Source organism: Rhinolophus sinicus, chromosome X (assembly GCF_036562045.2).
Source record: "Rhinolophus sinicus isolate RSC01 chromosome X, ASM3656204v1, whole genome shotgun sequence".
NCBI lineage: Eukaryota > Metazoa > Chordata > Mammalia > Chiroptera > Rhinolophidae > Rhinolophus > Rhinolophus sinicus.
The window spans coordinates 91,599,515-91,622,071 of record NC_133768.1 but is presented as its reverse complement, the minus strand read 5'-3'; the positions used below and the strand labels follow the sequence as shown (position 1 = coordinate 91,622,071).

At 35.8% G+C, this 22,557-nt stretch overlaps 1 protein-coding gene across 8 annotated transcripts in view; it reads left to right on the top strand.

Annotated features, from left to right (window-relative positions):
* The window catches only part of SMARCA1 (SNF2 related chromatin remodeling ATPase 1), a 127,132-nt gene extending 106,835 nt beyond the window's left edge, over positions 1-20,297 (top strand). For 2 of the 8 annotated variants that reach the window (XM_019719815.2, XM_019719814.2), the window contains 2 exons: positions 18,592-18,702; positions 19,819-20,297. In XM_019719815.2, coding sequence (XP_019575374.2) covers positions 18,592-18,702; positions 19,819-19,890 — 183 coding nt within the window. In that variant the 3' untranslated portion in view covers positions 19,891-20,297. Of the gene's footprint in view, positions 1-18,591; positions 18,734-19,749 lie in introns of all 8 variants that reach the window. The other 6 variants (XM_074323498.1, XM_074323496.1, XM_019719817.2 and 3 more) reach the window with 5 other exon arrangements.
* The last annotated feature ends 2,260 nt before the right edge of the window (positions 20,298-22,557 follow it).

The window sequence follows — 22,557 nt, the reverse complement described above, 5'->3', positions numbered from 1 at the left end:
CTGCCTTGAGGATTCTTTCTTTGTTGTTGATTTTAGACAGCTTCAATACAATGTGCCTTGGAGAAGGCCTGTTGGGATTGAGGTAACTAGGTGTTCTATTTGCTTCTTGGATTCGAGGGTCCAGTTCTGTCCACAAATTTGGGAAGTTCTCATCGACAATTTGTTTGAATATATTCTCTGTTCCCTTCTCTCTTTCTTCTCCTTCTGGTATGCCCATTATTCTTATATTGCTCTTTCTGATGGAGTCAGAAAGTTCTTGTAGAGTTCTTTCATTTCTTTTAAGTCTCAAGTCTCTTTCTTCTTCTATCTGTGTCATTTCCAGGTTTCTATCTTCGATGTCACTGATTCTTTCCTCCATCTCGTCAACTCTACTACCTAAGCTGGTTATTTCATTCTTAATTTCTTCCATTGAGTTCTTCATCTCCAGAAATTCTATTTGGTTCTTTTTTAAGATTTCAATCTCTTTCGTAAAATGCTCATGCTGTTCTTTGATTGAGTTTCTGAGTTCATTTAACTGCCTATCTGTGTTTTCTTGTATCTCGCTGAGTTTTTTCAGAACTGCAATCTTGAATTCTCTGTCATTTAAGTCACATATTTCTGTATCTTTAAGTGCCTTCTCTGGAGATTTTTCACTTTCTTTCTGAGCTATCTTGTTGCCTTGGTTATTCATGGCATTACTGGTTTACTATTTCTCTTCCTAGACATCTACAGGAGTGACTTCTGCAACAGGTTGATAGAAAGCGGTCTTTCTTTTGTTTGCCAGTACTTGTTGGTAGAATGTTTTATTATTTCTCCAACTGCAACTTATTTTTCTTCTCCCACACGGTAGTGCTATGTTTTCTCTGCACTATTCCAACTTCTCACACAATGGGGGATTCCTGGGAGACGGGCTTCTCTGTTAATAGTTCATCTAGGTCACAGGGCGCAGTGTCCTGGTGGGTATGCGGAGAGCTTTTGATGTTCCAAAGCTCTTCCAGCTCCTGATTCAGAGCCCGTATGTTTCAGCAGTTCTGTTTACTCCTGCAGGATCCGCCCAGATAGGTGGGCCAGGGGCGGGTGAGTTGTGAGAGGTGGCCCAGAGCAATGGCGGCACCACCACCACAGCCGGTCCTGCTTCCACAGCTCTCCCCTTTGCTGGAACTAGTTGGGCTGTGAATTTGTGTTTATGTCCACAGTTCTCAAAACAGCAAATTTTCTGTTGTTTTGATCTGACACTGCTACTGTTTCGCTTCTAGCACCGGGCAGGTGGGGCGGGCGAGCTCTGGGAGGGAGGGAGGGGCTAGTCTCAGTGCCTAAGGCTCCGTTCTCTGCTCAGCAGTGAGGGCTTAAACCACCGCTTTTCAGCCTTTTTTCCTCAGTCTTTTCTCCGAGGTCTCTGCCGTGAGCGTTGGGTTCAGCCGTGTTATATGCTGTCCCTCAGCCCTGTGGGCCCTGGCGAGCCCTAGCAGTCCGAGTTCTTCCCTCTCCCGCAGCTGCGTAGTTCCGGGAAGCAGCGAGCTCGAGCACTGAGCTAGGTTCGGCCCTGCGCTCGCTGCCTCTCAGCACTTCTCCCTTTCCTCCTCCCTCCACTCGCAATCTCCCACCTGTAGGTGATTTCAGTGGTAGTGGTCCTCTTCGTCTTGCCTGTCTGCTGTGCAGGGAGTCCTTTGTGGAGTTTTTGTTGTTCGATTTGTAAATTCCAGGAGCTTTACAGAGGCTCACCTCACGCCGCCATTTTTCCGAAGTCTTCCATTTTTTATCTGATTTATTTTCTTAGCATTATAATCTCAAGACATCCATGTTATAAAATGGTATTATTTATCTTTTTCTTATGGCAGAATAGTATACCATTGAATATATTCCACTTGTTTATCCATTCATCATCTGAAATTTTGTTGTTTTCCTGTCATACTGAAACAAAGCTGCAATGAACATTGAGAACTTCTTTATGGATAAATGTTTTCAGATTTCAGAAATTTGAAAATTTCTTCATATGAATAATATTCAATTTTTTTGAGGATCCACATTGCCTTCCATGCTAGAGACTTTAATGAAATATTTTTGTTCTATGTTCAGAATATTGATCATTTGTCTGGACTTAGAGTTGAATTCTCACATAAGACTGATACTATAAGTTGTTTCATTCTTTCATTAACATAGATTATTCAATGTAGAATAGCTTTTATTAGATTTGAAAAGTTCTGTTTTTCTCAATTTTAACTGTTTTTTATGTGCCTTTCAGCTCAGTGCATCTTGACCATTTTAGCAAAACTCCTTCAAAATATGCCTTTTTTAATTGAGATAACATAGAACATTAATTTCTGTGTGTACAAAATAATGATTTCAGTATTTGTAGTGAAATGATCAACAATATCAATTACCATCTGTCACCATATAGAGTTACAAAATAACTTGTAGTGAAATTTTCAGAACTCTCATCATTATGTGAAAATCATTGGATCAGTCACCATGTTGTGAACATCCATTACAATAATTAAAGAAATTTCTTGCATTTAACATTTTTAGCCATTTGGAGTTTTATCAATGATCTTAGAGCAGCATCAACAACTTGAAAAGATAAATGACTACCTGCATTTTTTGTGAATCCTGTTTTAGATCACATGTTTTATCTGATGGAATGTTTCTAATTTTGAGTATTATTTCAGTGATTTTCATTTTAAAAGCTTGAGATTTCACTGTAGTTTCTCAAGTCATTAAACAAAAACATGATTGAAATTCTTAAAAGTACAAGGAAAATCTTTATTTGTCATCAACATGACTGTTGAACTATATAATTCATCATTTCTTGCACACACAAGTATATTATTAACCACTAGATGTCTCTGGATTTTGTAAAGAATTTTGTTTTCCTTCTTTTCTACAAAGCATTTACCTCTTTTTTAAATCTTTAAATCTTTAAATCTCTGATATGTATTTTCCAAAGAGCAGATATTAACTATATGATTGAAAATGAAGCCTTCTGTCTTTTGAAGACATCTGTCCCTAGAAAGAATCTTTAAAATGTATAATAGTTTATTTCAGATTTAAAATTTTAATCTAAAGGTTTGTTAACTTTTCTGTCATGAGGTTTATTTTTCTGGTTAGTGGATAATTTAAATGAATAGAATATTAGTATTCAGATGATCTCTTTCTTTTTTTATGATTGTTCTTGTATAGAATCACATTCACAATCTAGGAAAGAAATTTCCCTCTTGAAAAAGCAGTTATGATTTTGAATTAAAATGTATTTCACTAAAAAATCACATCTTAAATACAGAGGATGTAATTGAATTCAGTATTTGAGTTTTACTATGTTCCAATTAAAATCTTATTAATGTTTAAACTTTAAACAATTTCTAAAGAAGCTATCTTTAAAAAACATAATCTTGCTTAAAGATGATGCTCTTCTTTAGAGACAACGATAAATGTGAAATATTTAGAAAAAGTAGAAACCTTGGTAATTATATTTTATTCTGAGACCTGAAAGTACTGAATTCATGGCTCTGATTTAAATAACAGTCTTAATGCTTAAAGGCATGAACCTCATTTCTAAATATGCCTTACTTTGAAAGCCTGCAGCTATAAGGTTGAAGATTTCTTTGAGGCTCTTCACCAGTTAAAAATTCTGCTGTGCAAAGAAAAAAGTCTTAGTTCCATTTCTTTATGCTAAAAAGATTGTAATTTCTTTCTCTGAGAATGTGTGGTCTTTATATATAATCAGTCTCTTGAACTACATAAACAAGTAGGAAGGATGTGATCAATTTAGATTTTTAAGCTCAGAGCATAGGAATAGTTCTATTTTCCTCCTAAGAAAAATATCTAAAATGGTCTTAGTCTTAGGACATTCAAAACTATTAGAATGAAAAGGACTTTTACCAAAACTATAAGAGAAGATAATATTTTATTTATATAGTACCTTTTATGTAATTGCCAATTGCCAATCCTTTACCAACATTAGCTCATTTTCTTACTATTCATTTTAGAATGGATGTCTTACTATCTCAATTCATTTAGTGATATACTGCTGACTAAATTTGAGAATCTGAGAGGTCCAAAAGATCTAGCATATTAGTCAGTGTACTGGAAAGGACAGTAAACCCAAAGCTTAATCAGTACTTTTGAATCTTTAAGTACTTTGGTCCAAGTACTTCAAGGAGAAAGGCAGAATTCTCCTGAGATAAAGAACATTTTTGAATAATTTATTGCTTTGAAAACAAAAATAAATTCTTATCTTTTAACTTCTGAGCTTTTTTTCTTTTCTTTCCTAGAAGTGCACATTGCCTCATGTATTTGGTTAAAACCAAAGTATTAGTAATTGGTTATTTATCTTTTAAAAATGCATTTTTCTGAAAGCATCTCAGAGAGAGATCACATAATGTATACAATGTAATAAAAATTGTTTATTGCTTGTTTTCAAATCAATTTTATTATTAATGAAAAAAAGAAAATGAAATGCCTCTTTAGAATTATAGGAAAAACACTTTTTAGAAAATATCACTATTTTTATTTTCCTTTTATAGGTTTATCAGTAATAATAAATGTGAATTAGATTCTTCATCACAGTCAGAAGGATTTTCTTTGTAGCTAAGAAAATGAAAGTCAAATTCAAAATCCAACTTATTCTATAGTCAGAGTAACACTTTTGTTTGTTGCTTATCAGCAGAAAAAGTCATAAAGAAGGCCACTCATAATTTTTTATATGTCAGTACTTAATTATATGATAACAGCTAAATAACCTTGATATTTTAGAGCATTATATTGTTAATGAATTGTGAGAAACATGAATTAAAACATTAATGGTAAACTGTAAAATGTGTTGATTAGTTCTGTCATGGAATTATTAAAATATTAAGAACCCAGTATGTTTATACTCATAGCACTTAAAAGACAAAATGTCTCTTTCAGCCTTAATTTTGAAAAGGTCCTGTATAGACATATGCACAGAGGAGATAGTGTTTAACTTTGCCTTGAGGGTAGATCAGAGGAATGGCTTCACAGAAGAGGTCCTTCTTGGAACAAAGTCTTAACAAACTATGAGTTGCCCTGGACTACATTCCAGGTTGTAGAAACAATATGTGCAAAGGTATAAATAAACAAGCACAGCTATTGAGAAACTACAAGTAGTTGGTATGATAATGTGAGTAAACTGGGGATGAGGAAATAGCTAGCCAAATTACAAAGCCCTGTCTGCTCTATATAACTATTAGTCTATAGGAAGTAGGGAGTCGTTGACAGATTTTAACAGGTCATTGTCATGCTCAGATTTACATTTTAGAAATATTGCTCTGTGGAAGTCTACCTCAACTACCCAACTATAGGCTCATGGTCCCCAAATTTCTATCTCTGTCTTTTCTCAGTTCATGTTTTCTTTTTTCCTTTCTTCTCTTGGCTAATGTAGTACTTATCTACCTCAGAGGCATTTTTTTTACTACTGCTCTCTTAACCTTCAAGTGCAATTGGTTTTATCTAAAGGGACCAGCACAGCAGCTTGCACGAAGTAGGTATTCAGTGACTATATGAGCATGGCATTTTTGTACTTCAGTTTGCTTCTATCTCATAGACTCCTACTGTTGGACCAGATTTGGATAGAATGTGAAGAAATGCAGCAATGGGTTTTGAGTACGTTTCTATCTTTTCATATACCTTTTTCCAATGCTAAACTTTATTTGGCTCTCACCCCTGCAGGTTTTATTTATTAATAAGTTTGAATAGCCAGTTTTAAATATCATGTTTTATTAGTGACTGTAGTGTTTAAGACTGAACTGTTCTAACAACCTGAAATACAATAAATGCAGTAATATGAGCCTGTTTTAGGTATTTATACTTATGTGTTACCTTGTAAGAAGGTGAGATTACATTTTATGAATAATGATATTTAAGCAGCAGCCGTTAAGTAAAAGCATCATAACATTTGATACCTTTTAAAGAAATGTTCGGCAGTAAGAAAAGATGAAATAGGACCATTTGTGACAACATGGATGGATCTTGAGAGTGTAATGCTGAGTGAAATAAGTCAGACAGAAAAAGCAGAGAACCATGTGATTTCACTGATATGTGGTATATAAACCAAAAACAAACAAACAAAAAAACAAGACAAACAAATGAGAAACAAAAACTCATGGACACAGACAATAGTTTAGTGGTTATCAGAGGGTAAGGGGAGACGGGTGTGGTAGATGAGGGTAAAGGGCATCAAATATATGGTGACGGAAGGAGAACTGACTCTGGGTGATGAACACACAATGTGAAATATAGATGACGTGTTACAGAATTGTACACCTGAAATCTATGTAACTTTACTAACAATTGTCACCCCAATAAACTTTAATTTAAAAAAAAAGAAATGTGAGGTATATTTATTAAAATATTAATTCCCGTTTAACTGCCAGTGTTCTTGGGCCCTGAGATTCCACTATAGAATTCCATTGCTTTTTGTCAGTATGATAGAGTTTCCAAGATTGCAAAGAACCTGGGAAATATACCACACAATGTATAGGTGAAGATATTGATTCTGGCAGTAAAGTACAGGGAGTTTATAATAAAGAGCAAAGATAAAAAAATACCCATTTTGTTTAAGAACTGTAGAAGAAATTTCTGACTTTATAGAACTACCTGAAAATTTAAAGACGCAAATGTGTAGTGCAGTTTATTTTTTTGTGCTTGCTCATTTACCTGTTTTTGACTTTCAGCCATAATGGGCATGGACCTTCTGTCATTCAGACTTTGGTAGGTAGGCTGAGTGTCTAGGATTTTAGTACATGGAAAATGTGATGTGGAGTCTCTTTAATTTCTTCCAACAAGTCTACTGATACTTTCTGTGACTTTTGAATTGTTACTTTGAAGCTGAGTATTGGGACAAAGGGATGTTTGAACTTGGTGCCCAGCATGATTGATGTTTACCACACACTAAAGGGCAACTCTGCTCACTGCAAACATTCCATCATTTATTACATAAAGGTAGAGATACCTGTTGGTATTCAAAAGTTGAAACTCAGGTGACTTTGCAGTGAATATAATCGTAAACCATTAAAAGGGTATAGAAAACCAAAGCAGTAAAATTTGTTTAAAGTAAATCTAAAGTCTGTAGTTGAAAATGGGTTGGCAAACTGTGGTTCACCACCTGTTTTTGTATGGCCTGTAAGCAGAAAATGAGTTTTACATGTTCAAATGGTTGAAAGACAATCAAAAGAAAACTATTTTGTGACATGTAAAAATTGTACAAAATTCAAATTTTAGTATCTGTAAGTAAGGTTTTATTGGAACACAGTCAAACTCATTTGTTTATACATTGTATAGAGCTCTTTCCATGCTACAGTGGCAGAGGTGAGTAGTTGTGGTCTGGAAAGCTGAAAATATTTACTATCTGGTTCTTCACAGAAAAGATGTGCTGACCCCTGGTTTAAAACAAATGTGTAAGAAAGGTAGGAAGAAGTAATATAACCAAGGGTAGATGTAAGTGTTAAACAGTCCTTTAAGAAAAGTGTTCATTTCCGAAAAAATGGCGGTGTGAGGTGAGCCTCTGTAAAGCTCCCCTGGAATTTACAAAGAATCGAACAACAAAAACTCCACAAAGGACTCCCTGCACAGCACACAGGCAAGACGAAGAGGCCCACTACCGACTGAAATCACCTACAGGTGGGAGATTCACAGGAGAGGGAGGAGGAAAGGGAGAAGGCGCGGAGATGGAGCCGCGGGCAGGACGCAGACCTAGCTCAGTGTTCTGAGCTCGCTGCTTCCCGGAACTACCGCAGCTGCAGGAGAGGGAAGAACTTGGACTGCTAGGGCTCTGTCAGGGCTCCACAGGGCTGAGGGGACAGCATATAACATGGCTGAACCCAATGCTCACGACAGAGTCCTCGGAGAAAAGACTGAGGGAAAAAGGCTGAAAACGGTGGTTTAAGCCCGCACTGCCGAGCAGAGAACGGAGCCTTAGGCACTGAGACTAGCCGCCCCTCCCTCCCTCCCAGAGCTCGCCCGCCCCACCTGCCCGGGTGCTAGAAGCGAAACAGTAGCAGTGTCAGATCAAAACAACAGAAAATTTGCTGTTTTGAGAACTGTGGACCGCAGACACAAATTCACAGCCCAACTAGTTCCGGCAAAGGGGAGGGAGCTGTGGAAGCAGGACCAGCTGTGGTGGTGGTCGCCACCATTGCTCTGGGCCACCTCTCACAACTCACCCTGCCCCTGGCCCCACCTATCTGGGCGGATCCCTGCAGGAGTAAACAGAACTGCTGAAACATACGGGCTCTGAATCAGGAGCTGGAAGAGCTTTGGAACATCAAAAGCTCTCCGATACCCACCGGGACACTGCGCCCTGTGACCTAGATGAACTATTAACAGAGGAGAAGCCCGTCTCCCAGGGAATCCCCATTGTGTGAGAAGCTGGAATAGTGCAGAGAAAACATAGCACTACCGTGTGGGAGAAGAAAATAAATTGCAGTTGGAGAAATAATAAAACATTCTACCAACAAGTACTGGAAAACAAAAGAAAGACCTCTTCCTATCAACCTGTTGCAGAAGTCACTCCTGTAGATGTCTAGGAAGAGAAATAGTAAACCAGTAATCGCCATGAATAACCAAGGCAACAAGATAGCTCAGAAAGAAAGTGAAAAATCTCCAGAGAAGGCACTTAAAGATACAGAAATATGTGACTTAAATGACAGAGAATTCAAGATTGCAGTTCTGAAAAACTCAACGAGATACAAGAAAACACAGATAGGCAGTTAAATGAACTCAGAAACTCAATCAAAGAACAGCATGAGCATTTTATGAAAGAGATTGATATTTTAAAAAAGAACCAAATGGAATTTCTGGAGATTAAGAACTCAATAGAAGAAATTAAGAATGAAATAACCAGGTTAGGTAGTAGAGTTGACCAGATGGAGGAAAGAATCAGTGACATCGAAGATAGAAACCTGGAAATGACACAGATTGAAGAAGAAAGAGACCTGAGACTTAAAAAAAATGAAAGAACTCTATAAGAACTTTCTTACTCCATCAGAAAGAGCAATATAAGAATAATGGGCATACCAGAAGGAGAAGAAAGAGAGAAGGGAACAGAGAATATATTCAAACAAACTGTCAATGAGAACTTCCCAAACTTGTGGACAGAACTGGACCCTCGAATCCAAGAAGCAAATAGAACACCTAGTTACCTAAATCCCAACAGGCCTTCTCCAAGGCACATTGTATTGTAGCTGTCTAAAATCAACGACAAAGAAAGAATCCTCAAGGCAGCCAGGGAAAAGAAGACGGTAACTTACAAAGGAAAGCCCATTAGATTATCATCAGATTTTTCAGCAGAAACTCTACAAGCCAGGAGGGAGTGGAACCAAATATTCAAACTATTGAAAGAGAGAAATCATGAGCCAAGAATAATATATCCAGCAAAGATATCCTTTAGATATGAAGGAGGAATAAAGACCTTTCCAGACATACAGAAGCTGAGGGAATTTTCTAATACACGACCTGCACTACAAGAAATACTAAAGGAGGCTATTCGACCACCATCAACAGGGACAATTTGTGGCAACCAAAACTCAAAAAGGGGAGAGTAAAGGCCTGAACCGGAATATGGGAATGGAGAAAGTAAGCGTGCTGAAGAAAATGGAATACTCTAAATATCAAACTATTTTACATAAACTTAAGGGTAACCACTCAAAAAAAAAATCCAGAACTGAAATATATACTGAAATAAAAGAAGAAACAGAGGGAAACATCATAGAATACCACCACACAGAAATAATAGACAACAACAAAAAGGCAAAGAAACAATGGAGACACAGCCTTACCAGAAAACTAAAGATAGAATGACAGGAAATCCTCACATATCAATAATCACCCTAAATGTAAATGGACTGAACTCACCAATAAAAAGGCACAGAGTAGCAGATTGGATCAAAAAACTAAACCCAACCATATGCTGTCTCCAAGAGACACATCTCAGCTACAAGGACAAGCATAGACTCAAAGTGAAAGGGTGGAAATTGACACTCCAAGCAAATGGTACCCAGAGAAAATCAGGTGTAGCCATAATGATATCAGATGAAACAGACTTCAAGGTGAAAAAGATAACAAGAGACAAAGATGGACATTTCATAATGGTGAAGGGGACTGTACAACAAGAAGACATAACAGTCATCAATATTTATGCCCCCATCAGGGAGCACCAAATACACCAAGCAACTACTAACAGAACTAAGGGAGAAATTGACCAAAACACAATTATACTAGGGGACTTAAATACATCATTGACAGCTATGGATAGATCATCCAAACAGAAAATAAATAACGAAATAGTAGCCCTAAATGACACATTAGATGAAATGGACATAATTGACATTTATAGAGCACTTCATCCTAAAACATCAGACTATACATTCTTTTCTAGTGTACATGGAACATTCTCAAGGATAGACCATATATTGGGACATAAAATCAGTCTCAACAAATTTAAGAAGATTGAAATCATACCATGCATATTCTCTGATCACAAGGCTTTGAAATTGGATATCAACTGTAAAAAGAAAGAGGGAAAAAACACAAATACATGGAGAGTAAACAACATACTTTTAAAGAAGGACTGGGTCAAAGAAGAAATTAGAGGAGAGATCAAAAGATACATAGAAACAAATGACAATGAAAATACATCCTACCAAAATTTTTGGGATACAGCGAAAGCAGTTTTAAGAGGGAAATTTCTCATTACAGGCCTATCTCAAGAAACAAGAAAACTCCCAAATAAATAACCTCATGTTACACCTTAAAGAACTAGAAAAAGAAGAACAAGTAAAACCCAAGGTCAGCAGAAGAAAGGAAATAACAAAAATTAGAGCAGAACTAAATGAAATAGAGAACAAAAAGACAATAGAAAAAATTAATGTGACAAAGAGCTGGTTCTTTGAAAAGATTAACAAAATTGACAAACCCTTGGCTAGACTTACTAAGATAAAAGAGAGAAGACACTGATTAACAAAATCAGAAACGTAAAAGGGGAAGTTATCACGGACACCACAGAAATACAAAGGATCATCCAAGAATACTATGAAGGACTATATGCCACCAAATTCAACAACCTAGAAGAAATGGACAAGTTCTTAGAAACATATAGCCTTCCAAGGCTGAACCATGAAGAACTGGAAAATCTAAACAGACCGATCACCAGTAACTAAATTGAATCAGTCATCCAAAACCTTCCCAAAAGCAAAAGTCCGGGACCAGATGGCTTCACTAGTGAATTCTACCAAACCTTCAAAGAGGATCTAATACCAATCTGCACAAACTCTTCCAAAAAATTGAAGAAGAGACAGTACTCCCTAACTCATTTTATGAGGCCAACATTACCCTGATACCAAAACCTGGTAAGGACAGCACAAAAAAAGAAAACTACAGACCAATATCTCTGATGAATACCGATGCAAAAATCCTAAATAAAATTCTAGCAAATCGAATACAACAATGCATTAAAAAGATTATTCATCACGACCAAGTGGGGTTCATCCCCGGGCACAAGGATGGTTCAACATACGCAAATCCATCAATGTGATACATCACATAAACAAAATAAAGGACAAAAATCATATGATTATATCAATTGATGCAGAAAAAGCATTTGACAAGATACAACATCCATTTATGATTAAAACACTTAATAAAATGGGTATAGAAGGAAAATACCTTAACATAATAAAGGCCATATATGACAAGCCCTTCTGCTAATCTCATAATTAATGGAGAAAAACTGAAGCCCTTTGCTCTACGTTCAGGAACACGACAGGGATGTCCCCTATCACCTCTGCTTTTCAACATAGTGTTGGAAGTCCTTGCCAGAGCAATCAGGCAAGAGAAAGAAATAAAAGGCATCCAAATTGGGAATGAAGAAGTTAAATTATCACTCTTTGCAGATGACATGATGCTATATATAGAAAACCCTAAAGACTCCACCAAAAAGCTATTAGAAACAATCAACGAATACAGTAAAGTTGCTGGCTACAAAATCAACGCACAAAAGTCCATTGCCTTCCTATATACTAACAATGAAATCTCAGAAAAGAAATACAAAAACAATTCCTTTTGCAATTGCAGCAAAAAGAATAAAATACCTAGGAATAAACTTAACCAAGGATGTGAAAGACCTATATGCTGAAAACTATAAGACATTTTTGAAAGAAATTGAAGAAGACACAAAGAAATGGAAAGACATTCCGTGCTCATGGATTGGAAGAATCAACATAGTTAAAATGGCCATATTACCCAAAGCAATATACAGATTCAATGCAATCCCCATCAAAATCCCAATGGCATATTTTAAAGAAATAGAACAAAAAATCATCAGATTTGTTTGGAACCACAAAAGACCCTGAATAGCCAAAGCAATCTTAAGAAAAAGAACAATAATGGAGGTATCACACTTCCTGACTTTGGCTTGTACTACAGGGCTACAATAATCAAAACAGCATGGTATTGGCAGAAAAACAGACACATAGACCAATGGAATAGAATTGAGAACCCAGAAATAAAACCACATAAATATGGACAGATAATTTTTGACAAAGAAGCTCAAAACATACAATGGAGCAAAGACAGCCTCTTCAATAAATGGTGCTGGGAGAATTGGATAGCCACGTGCAAAAGAATGAAACTGGACTGCTATTTGTCACCATGTACCAAAGTTAATTCAAAATGGATCAAAGACTTAAGCATAAGACCTGACACAATAAACTGCATAGAAGAAAACATAGGTACTAAACTTATGGACCTTGGGTTCAAAGAGCATTTTATGAACTTGACTCCAAAGGCAATGGAAGTAAAAGCTAAAATAAACGAATGGGACTATATGAAACTTAAAAGCTTCTGCACAGCAAAAGAAACCATTGACAAAATAAAGAGGCCACCAACTGAATGGGAGAAGATTTTTGCAAACAGTGCCTCCGATAAGGGGCTAGTGTCCAGAATATACAAGGAACTCATGCAACTCAACAACAAAAACAAACAACCCAATTGAAAAATGGGCAGAGGACTTGAAGAGACATTTCTCCAAAGAGGACATACAAATGGCAAATAGACATATGAAAAAATGCTCAACATCACTAATCATCAGAGAAATGCAAATCAAAACCACAATGAGATATCACCTCACCCCAGTCAGAATGGCTATCATCAACAAGACAAATAGTAACAAATGTTGGAGAGGCTGTGGAGAAAAGGAACCCTCATACACTGTTGGTGGGAATGCAGACTGGTGCAGCCGTTATGGAAGGCAGTGTGGAGGTTCCTCAAAAAATTACGAATAGAATTGCCATATGACCCAGCAATCCCTCTCCTGGGTATCTACCCAAAAAATCTGAAAACATTTAGAGATAAAGACACGTGTGCTCCAATGTTCATTGCAGCTTTGTTTACAGTGGCCAAGACATGGAAACAACCAAAATGTCCTTCGATAGATGAATGGATAAAGAAGTTGTGGTATATATACACAATGAAATACTATTCGGCGGTAAGAAAAGATGATATAGGAACATTTGTGACAACATGGATGGATCTTGAGAGAGTAATGCTGAGCGAAATAAGTCAGACAGAAAAAGCAGAGAACCATGTGATTTCACTGATATGTGGTATATAAACCAAAAACAACAAAAGAACAAGACAAACAAATGAGAAACAGAAACTCATAGACACAGACAATAGTTTAGTGGTTGCCAGAGGGTAAGGCGGGTGGGAGGTGGGGGGTGGGAGATGAGGGTAAGGGGGATCGAATATATGGTGATGGAAGGAGAACTGACTCTGGGTGATGAACACACAATGGGATTTATAGATGATGTAATACAGAATTGTACACCTGAAATCTATGTAATTTTACTAACAAGTGTCACCCCAATAAATTTAGTAATATAAAATTTTTAAAAAAAAGTGTTCAATGAAGCATGCATAATTGTAGAGGCTATTTAGCCTAAATGAGGGGTGTTTGGAGGATCTGTTGTTGATTGTGATGGAAGCATGATAGCTGCCTTGTAATATTTGAAGTATTGTCATACGGAAGAAGGAATTGGTTTGTTTTCTATAACTACAAAAGTTAAGACCTAGAACTGATTGTTGGAAATTCTAAGGTAGGAAAGGGGAACATTTTTAACTTGTCCAAAAGTGGAATAGACTGCCTTGGGAGGTAGAAAGTAACCCCCATCGTTGAAAGAATTCAGCCATGCTGGACAACTAATTAACAAGGTCCTAGAAGAAGGGATTCAGGCATCAACTTGAATGATTTTTTAAAGGCCCTTTCTCATCTTGAGAGTCTATAATATTATGAACTCTCATTATTGAGAATCTGTATCAAGGAAAGTTTTCTGAGTACAAAAATACATTTCTGATTACATCACTGCTCCTGCTCAAAAATCGTCAGTGAAATCATTTTGTCAACTGAATTAAGTAAAATACCTTAGTTCTTTGTCCTTAGTTTCTCTGTTTCTTTTGTACTTTGATCCAAACATAGACTTATCCATTATTCTTACCCTGCACAACATTTCCCCAGTTGGCTTCTACGAAACATTGTAGTAGGATAAGCAGATAGATGATATTTATGTAGAACAAGGGTTCTGTGTTCAAATATATTTGGAAAATGCTGATATGTACTGAATCCTGCCCTGGATACCTCCAATCTACATTACAATGTGAAAAGCTCTGAGAAGTCCAGCCATGAAGAAATTTGTTTAACCTTTTTAAAATCCAGCATTTCCACACATGGGTGAACACGAAATGCTTTTTTCTTTTGCCACAACCATTAATATTGCAGAACAATTTTCCATTTGTCATTTTCCTTTTGTCTTTGTTATTTTTGTATCTCCTTTCTTCCTCTTGTGTGCTAGTTTTTCTCTCAACAACCTCATTCCTAAACCCAGTGTGGAGAAATGCTGAGTGAAAGCGATAATTAAACTACAGAATTGTAGAAACAGTTTGAGACCACATGAACCACTCCCTGTAATCTCAGGAAAATAGGAAGATAAATAGGTATTAAGAATATAGGAGAATATGTATGTGAAAGGAAAAATTACGTAAGATGAATGTTTTTGACATCACAAAATTTCTCATAGTCATTTCACAGTCACTCAATTATTCAAAAAATACATCACTGTTTTTGTTGGTAATCTGGCCTTTCTCCTTGTAGTTTCTGATTTTACCTGGTGTTCTGTTTATGATGACTACTGTTTAGTTAGGCTGTCTTTAAATGTGTGAATAAAAAGTGGGGTTGGTATCTCTAGAGAAAATGGCATCATCTGTGCTAGGAAGGTAACATTCATACTCTCCCATTCTGAGTTAGATTATTTTTCTATGTCTGGAATAGTTAGTGACATAAAAAGGAATGAAGGTAAGAACTTATTGTCTATATATAGTCATTTTGACACATTCTGCTTCTCTGCATGAGACTTTCTCAAAAGTATTAGTGTTTCTTTTCCTGAATCACCCGTATGTACCATGAATATGTATCTAAAGATATCTGTAGTCACAGGCAACTATTACTTATTGAGAATAATAATGGCCAGAGGTTATAGTGTAATGATTCAAGAAAGCAGCTTCAAATAAAGACTATCTAGTCTCTCTAGAAACCAGCAATCAAATCTCATCAGGGTCAACTTAGCCATTTCTATAATAGATAAATTGAATGACATGCTGTTTAATTTGTATGTGTGTTATCAAATGAAGCTATGAAGAGTATTTGGTCTGCATATTAAAGATACCAGTGTTGTTTTGGTAAGTAAGGAAAATTTCAGTGTTATTTTTCCTAAATTATTTAACCTTGGGTAATTGAAGATGCACATGAAATTTGAATGTACCAGTGTTTTGTAAGGTTATTTTTAATAGTTAAACAATAACTTGTTAATGATTTTGTTTTCTGGCTAAACTGTCTTTGTTTTTTGACTTGAATTTTAGAGAGTAGAAAATGCTTAGATAATTGATATTTCTACATGTAACATTAGTTATGTTGTATGCTATTTTTCTGGCTTTTATTTAGAAAGACAAAACTCTTTACAAAAGCATTTGCTGTTTCTTAAAAATGTTGCAGGTTGCCCAACAGCTAAATGTTCATTACAGAAAATTTGGAAAATATAAGCTAGTATAAGGAATAAAATATAAGTTACTTATTGGTCCTATAGACAGTTGCTGTTAACCACTAGTAATGCTGTAGTTAATGTTCAGTCAGCTATTTATTTGTGTGTGTATGTATATAAACATATGTGTATGTATAAACATACACACGCGCGCGCACACACACACACACACACACACACACACACACACACAGAGGGTGCCAAAAAATGTATACACAGTTTAAGAAAGGAAAACTATTAAAATTGTAATACTCAGTATATACTGATAACAAAAGACGAATACAAGTCACGTTTGACTTCTGCAATTGCAAGAGGTGCTCAAAGTGGTTACCATAAGTGTTCAGACAATTCTGATTATGGTGAACTACTGCTTGAGCAATGTTGACCAGTGTCCACTTGTATACGTCTTTTGGCACTCTGGGTATATACACGGTAGTGTATTAGTCCGCATGTGGCTTAAACAGATATTTTTCACAGGTTTGGAGACTGTTAGTCCAAGATCAAGGTGTTAGCAGGGTTGGTTTCTGGTGAGACCTCTTTCCCTGGCCTGTAGACGACACCTTCTCATTGTGTCGTGACATAGTCCTTTTCTCTGTGCTAGTGTGGAGAGAGAGGTATCTTTGGGTGTCTTCCTCTTCTTACAAGAAAACAAGTCCTATCAGGTTAGGGCCACGCCCATATGACCTCATTTAACCTCAATTACCTCCTTAAAGGCCTTATCTTTAGTCACATTGTGGGGGTGCTAAGGCTTCAACATATAAATTTTGAGGGGACACAATTCAGTCCATAAAATTGACTTCTTGTCATCAGTGAATGATAGTTCTCATTTCACCATCTTACTATTAACACTGGATGCACACACCACACACACATGCATGTGCAAATCAATGCTAATTTCACAAAGATGGCATTCTTTTACTTTGCATTTCTTTGATCATTAGTTTGAGTGAAAAAAAGTTTAATATTTGGACATTTTAATTTTTCTGAGTTTTTTTCTTGTACTTTGACAATTTTTCTATTGGTGTTTTTTGTTTTTTTATTTTTTTTTGCATTATAAATCACATTTTATATTTTATTAATTTTATTTGTGCCAGTTCTCTTCTAAGAGTATAAAGAGAAAGAAAAAAAAAACACAAAAAACGGCCCTTTATACTTATCCACGTATTTACTTTTCTGGCATTCTTCTTTCCTTTTAGTAGCTCCACTTTTCTTTCTTCTTTTTTTTTTTCTATTAGTTTCTATTGGGGTTTTTAATTGTTAATAAACCTGTATTTTCATTTGAATGTTTAGCTATTTTATATTTTACCATATATTTTTCCTTATATGGAAGAGGAATCATATTTTAAAGTGTTACTTATCATTTGGTATTAAACTGTTATTTAACTTTAAAATATAGCCAAGTATACAGGGTTAATATATATGAGTGTCTATATTAATGAATCAAATGCTTAATGCTCACCATACATTCATAAAAAAATTTATAATTGGGTGCATTGGTTTGCTGGCAATGAAATATAGGTAGTGGCAAGGTTAATGCAAAATCTTTTTAGCTATTGTTTGCTCCAAATTAACAAATGCAGTAATGTCTCCTGAGATTTGCTCCTCAGAATTCTGATCCCACAAGATGTCCTATGAGAAGAGAGTTCCATTGGTTGAACAGCTTTGAGGACTGCTTGCATTCTATGTTTCTTACCTAATGGTTGACAGTGCTGGTCAGGAACTTGAAGTCCCTGAGGAGCCCTGTAGTAAAGAAATCTGTTTGACTTTTTAAAACAGTATTTTCAAAACTTATTTTGGCAATAGGACATCCCCTTATTATTTTTTTTGTTAACATGATTTTTGTTAACATTTTATTTTGAAATATTTATACATTCACAGGAAGTTGTAAAGAAAGGTACAAGGAGGTCTTTGGTACCCCTCACCCAGTTTTCCCTGATGGTAACATCTTGCATAACTATAGTACCAGCAGATTGACTTTAGTATAATCCACAGAGCTTATTCATATTTCATCAGTTATACATGCACTTGTCTACGTGTAGATCAATGCAGTTTTATTACATGTAGATGTAACCAGCACCACCACAAAACTCCACTGTGCTGGGTTTTTATAGCCACACCCACTCGCCCTTCTTTCCCTAGCCCCTGGCAACCATGGATATGTTCTCCATTTCTAAAGTTTTGTCGTTTCAAGAATGTTATATAAATGTAATAATATGGTATGTAACCTTTTCAGATTAGCTTTTTTCACTCAGCATAATTCCTTTGAGGTTCATCTAGATTGTTGTGTGTACCAAGAGTTGTTTTTTTATTGCTGAGTAATATTTCAAGGTATGGGTGACATTTACCCACTCATATTTTTTTGGTTGAATCCATTAATCTATATGAATATTGTTCTGAAGAACACCAACTTTAGAAATTCTATACCACAGAAATAGTACAATTAAAGAATGATCACTCTTTAAAGATTATTCCTGGGTTTCAGAAATTAAAAATTTTTCATTATTTGTTTTAGGAATTCCAGAGACGCTGTAATACTCTTATTTCATTGATTGAGAAAGAAAATATGGAAATTGAGGAAAGAGAGAGAGCAGAAAAGAAGAAACGGGCAACTAAAACTCCAATGGTAAAAATTTCAGCATTTTCCTAACTTTTAGGTAGATCCCATTTTTTTACATAATTAAAATGCCTATATTATGTTTAATGCTATAGTGATACCTATTATAAAAACTGGTTTTATGAACTGCTAATTTGTTTTTGACAGAGAAAGAATTAAACTACAACCACATGTTTCCTATTTGTTTAAAGAACGTAAAGTTAGGAACTCCCTAGTAACAGGGCTCAGTATTTTAAAAAATTCCTCATGACTTTCAGCAAAAGTATAATGCAAGTAAAACCCTTCTAATTGATACTAGAGTTGTCGTGGAGAGTAGTAGGAGGGAGGTGGGATGGGATGGGTTGAGGCTGAAATTGAAATGGAGTTTTTATTTGATAAATAAGTTTTCTGATCTTTGTGGAACTACGAGTGCAAATGAGAACTTTAAGCAGGCAGCAAAGCTTTACTTGGTTTACTTGCTAATAAGTTAACTGTTGAGTAATAAGTTGACTTGATTTCAATCCAGTCAGGTTGCCTTGTATTGCTACAATTTAAAATAGTCTTTAATAGGTCATGTTATTTGAGTGCAGTTATGTAAACTACCATATTTCATCAAGTCTGAGATGCCTTCTACTGTAAGACACAGCATTATTTTATGTACCACGGAGAAAAACTGTTGCCAATTAACTATAATTTGTGATCTGTTGTAAGATGCATCCTGATTTCAGAGATGTTAATGTGGGAAAGAAATGTGCATCATAGAATATATGAAATGTGGTATTTTAACATCTATTGTACAGTTTTTAAAAGTAGTACACTCATAAATAACATTTTTGCCCAGAAAACTTTAAGTATTAAGTAGTTCTTTAAGATAAGAGGACGTTTATAGTACTATGTGAAAGTAGACACTTGATGACTATTTTTGATGCATATTTTATGTCTTAAAAAGAAACATCTTTGAAGGTTATTTTACATTGGGTTATATAGTTTGTTGGGCTATATAGAACATTAACTGTGAGTATAACGTTTAAGTGAATATTCATGTTAAAATTTTTTTTTAATGCATTTACATCCTAGATTTAACATTGTTGGGCCATTTAAAAATATGCATATTGGAGCAGAACATTAAATCTGTTTCCATTTTAGTCACAGAAAAGAAAAGCAGAGTCAGCTACTGAGAGCTCTGGAAAGAAGGATGTCAAGAAGGTGAAATCCTAAAGCCTAGAAATAAAGTTGTAAATGGGAAACTGCTATTTTCTTGTTCCCATCTTCAAATGCTAATTGCCAGTTCCAGTGTATTCATGGTACTCTTAAGAAAAATCTTTTTGATTTTGATTTCTTGCATATTTTATATATTTTACAATGCTTTCTACCTGAAATGTGTAGCTTTATATTTTATGCATTCTAGTATTTTTGTGTACTGTGTTTTGTGCATTTCATGTCTTCATCAAAATCCTCCCAGTCCTTGTTCTTTTTAAGCTTGTGCTGAGGTTTTAGCTTTTCTATGTTTTATATGCCGCTGCTTTGAAAGAGAACCTAGATTCTATAGCTGTATTATTGTTGTTTCATACTTTAAATTTATATGGCTGTGGAAAAATGAATTAAAATGATTTGAGGAGAAAGACTTTTTCACTTCTTTGTTGCTTTCTTTTCTATTGAGTATGGGCTTGTATTACTGCATAATGTGATTAGCATAATAATTGTTTCTTTGAGATCATCTAAATATTTTTTCCCCTAAAGGAATAAAGGGTGAGAACAGAAAAATATTAAAAAAAACACTAATATTTGATACTGTGCTTGCTGTCAGTATGAATTACATTTAAATTATTCTCTAAATATTCAAGTGGGAAAATATAATAAAGAAATGTCTATAAGAAATTTAATTATTTCCTGTTTTTTGTGCAGTAGAAAATAGTTGTGTTTACTGAATTGTATTGCTCACTACTATATATTTGGTTGAAAGTTAAAGCTTTGCTGACATGTGTGTGATTTTCTGTCACATAGAGCCAGTTCAGAGGAGTCTGTAGATTTATTAACAACTAAGTTAAAAGTATGAAATAAGCACTATGCATGCAGAAGAAAGGGGGCTGTCTTCTATAGGAATACAATCATGCTCAGATAACAAATAATCTCAAAGTGTCAGAAATTTTATACACCAGGTATTTATTTCTTGCTCACACTACAGATCCTATTGCAGGTGAGAGAGATGTGAGACTGGAAGGGGATCTGCTCCATAGAGTCACTCAAGGTTCCAGGTTGACTTAGGCTCCACTGTTTTGTAGCTTCACCATCTGAGACATGTGGCCCATTCAGCTGCTCCTGTAGGGAAAAAAGAGGGGCTGGAGAAGCTCATGTAGTCACTTTGTTGCCTCAGCCCAGACGTGACACGTCACATCCACTTATATTTCATTGTCCCAAACTAGTCACGTGGTCCAGTGTATATGCAAGAGAGGTCTGGCAAATGTAGGGGAACAAACGAAATGTTTTACATTACTGCTTTTGCTACAGGGGCTGTCTATTCAGGAAAGAATCTGGGTCTGTCACATGAAACTGTTAGTGTGCAATTAATCAGAGTCAAGGTCAGTTTATAAGGGAACAGATAAAATGGATCAGAATCTAGTGTGAAACACATAATAAATGAAATCTAGGAACACAGGTCAGTGGTGTTAGTTATCAAAACAAGATTTGAACCACTAAAGAGTTGCTTCCTCCCATCTACCAAGATCTGTTGCATTTCTTATCAAATTCTATTTAGTGTGCCACTGGCAAATCTTTGGGTAGCTCTGAGTGCAAGTCAGCATTTTTCACATCCTTGGTGTTCTCATAATGGTTCTGCAATATAGGAATAGATCTAGAATGACAACCCGCTGTCTGCTGGACTCTTCCAAGTTTTTATTCATGGTCCAGATTTCCTATTTCTTACTGATATGTTCCTGATTGGATTCCTATAACTATTTTCAGTATTAGGACTTAGGCTCTTGTACTTTGTTGGAGGTTGGTGAAATTGGGGTGCTGGTAAGAGATGAGTTTAGGATGATGTTAGATCAAGGGACCCAGAGATACCCAAATTTGTCCTTGGCTTAACTGCTCTTTCTGTAAGGCCCACAAAGGAAGTGAAGGTAAGCAAAATAATACTTCAGTAGCTGGTGCTGTGGCTCTAAACCTAAATCCAGAGCTCTTAAGTTCAAAATAGAATATTGGATTTTCCACTCCAATGAAATTAAAAGCTGCAGTCACTGGAGTGGGAGAAAATGATAAACTAAGAGGGTCTTACTGATACCCCCAAGTTCTGTGCACTGGAAAACAGCCCAGTGAGAGTCCTCAATTCTAATCAATTAGTTGAGCATTTCTTTCTTCTTTGTAGATTTTTGTCTTTTTTACTTTATTTTTTAAAATTTTTATTAAATTTATTGGGTGACATTGGTTAATAACATTATATGAGGTCAGACAATTAAGTTTGCGAACTCATCATATAAAAACTGCTACACACCTTATTGCTGAATATCACTCCAGTCACCTTTAGCATACTTCCCTTGGGAAGCTATGTACTGACGCCAGTGCCTAGTCCACCCTTCAAAGCAATTTTGGAACTCTTTTTCTGGAATGGCCATCAGAGCTGTCGTTGTATTACCCTTGATGTCCTGAATGTCATCAAAATGTCTTCCTTTCAATATTTATCTTTGGGTAAAGAAAGAAATCTTTGGGGGCCAGATCAAGTGAATAGGGAGGGTGTTCCAATACAGTTACTTCTTTACTGACTAAAAACTCCCATCACAGACAGTGCCATGTGAGCTGGTGCATTGTCGTGACACAAGAGCCATGAATGGTTGGTGAAAAGTTCAGGTCGGTTTTGTCTTTTTCACACAGCTTTTCAGCACTTCCAGA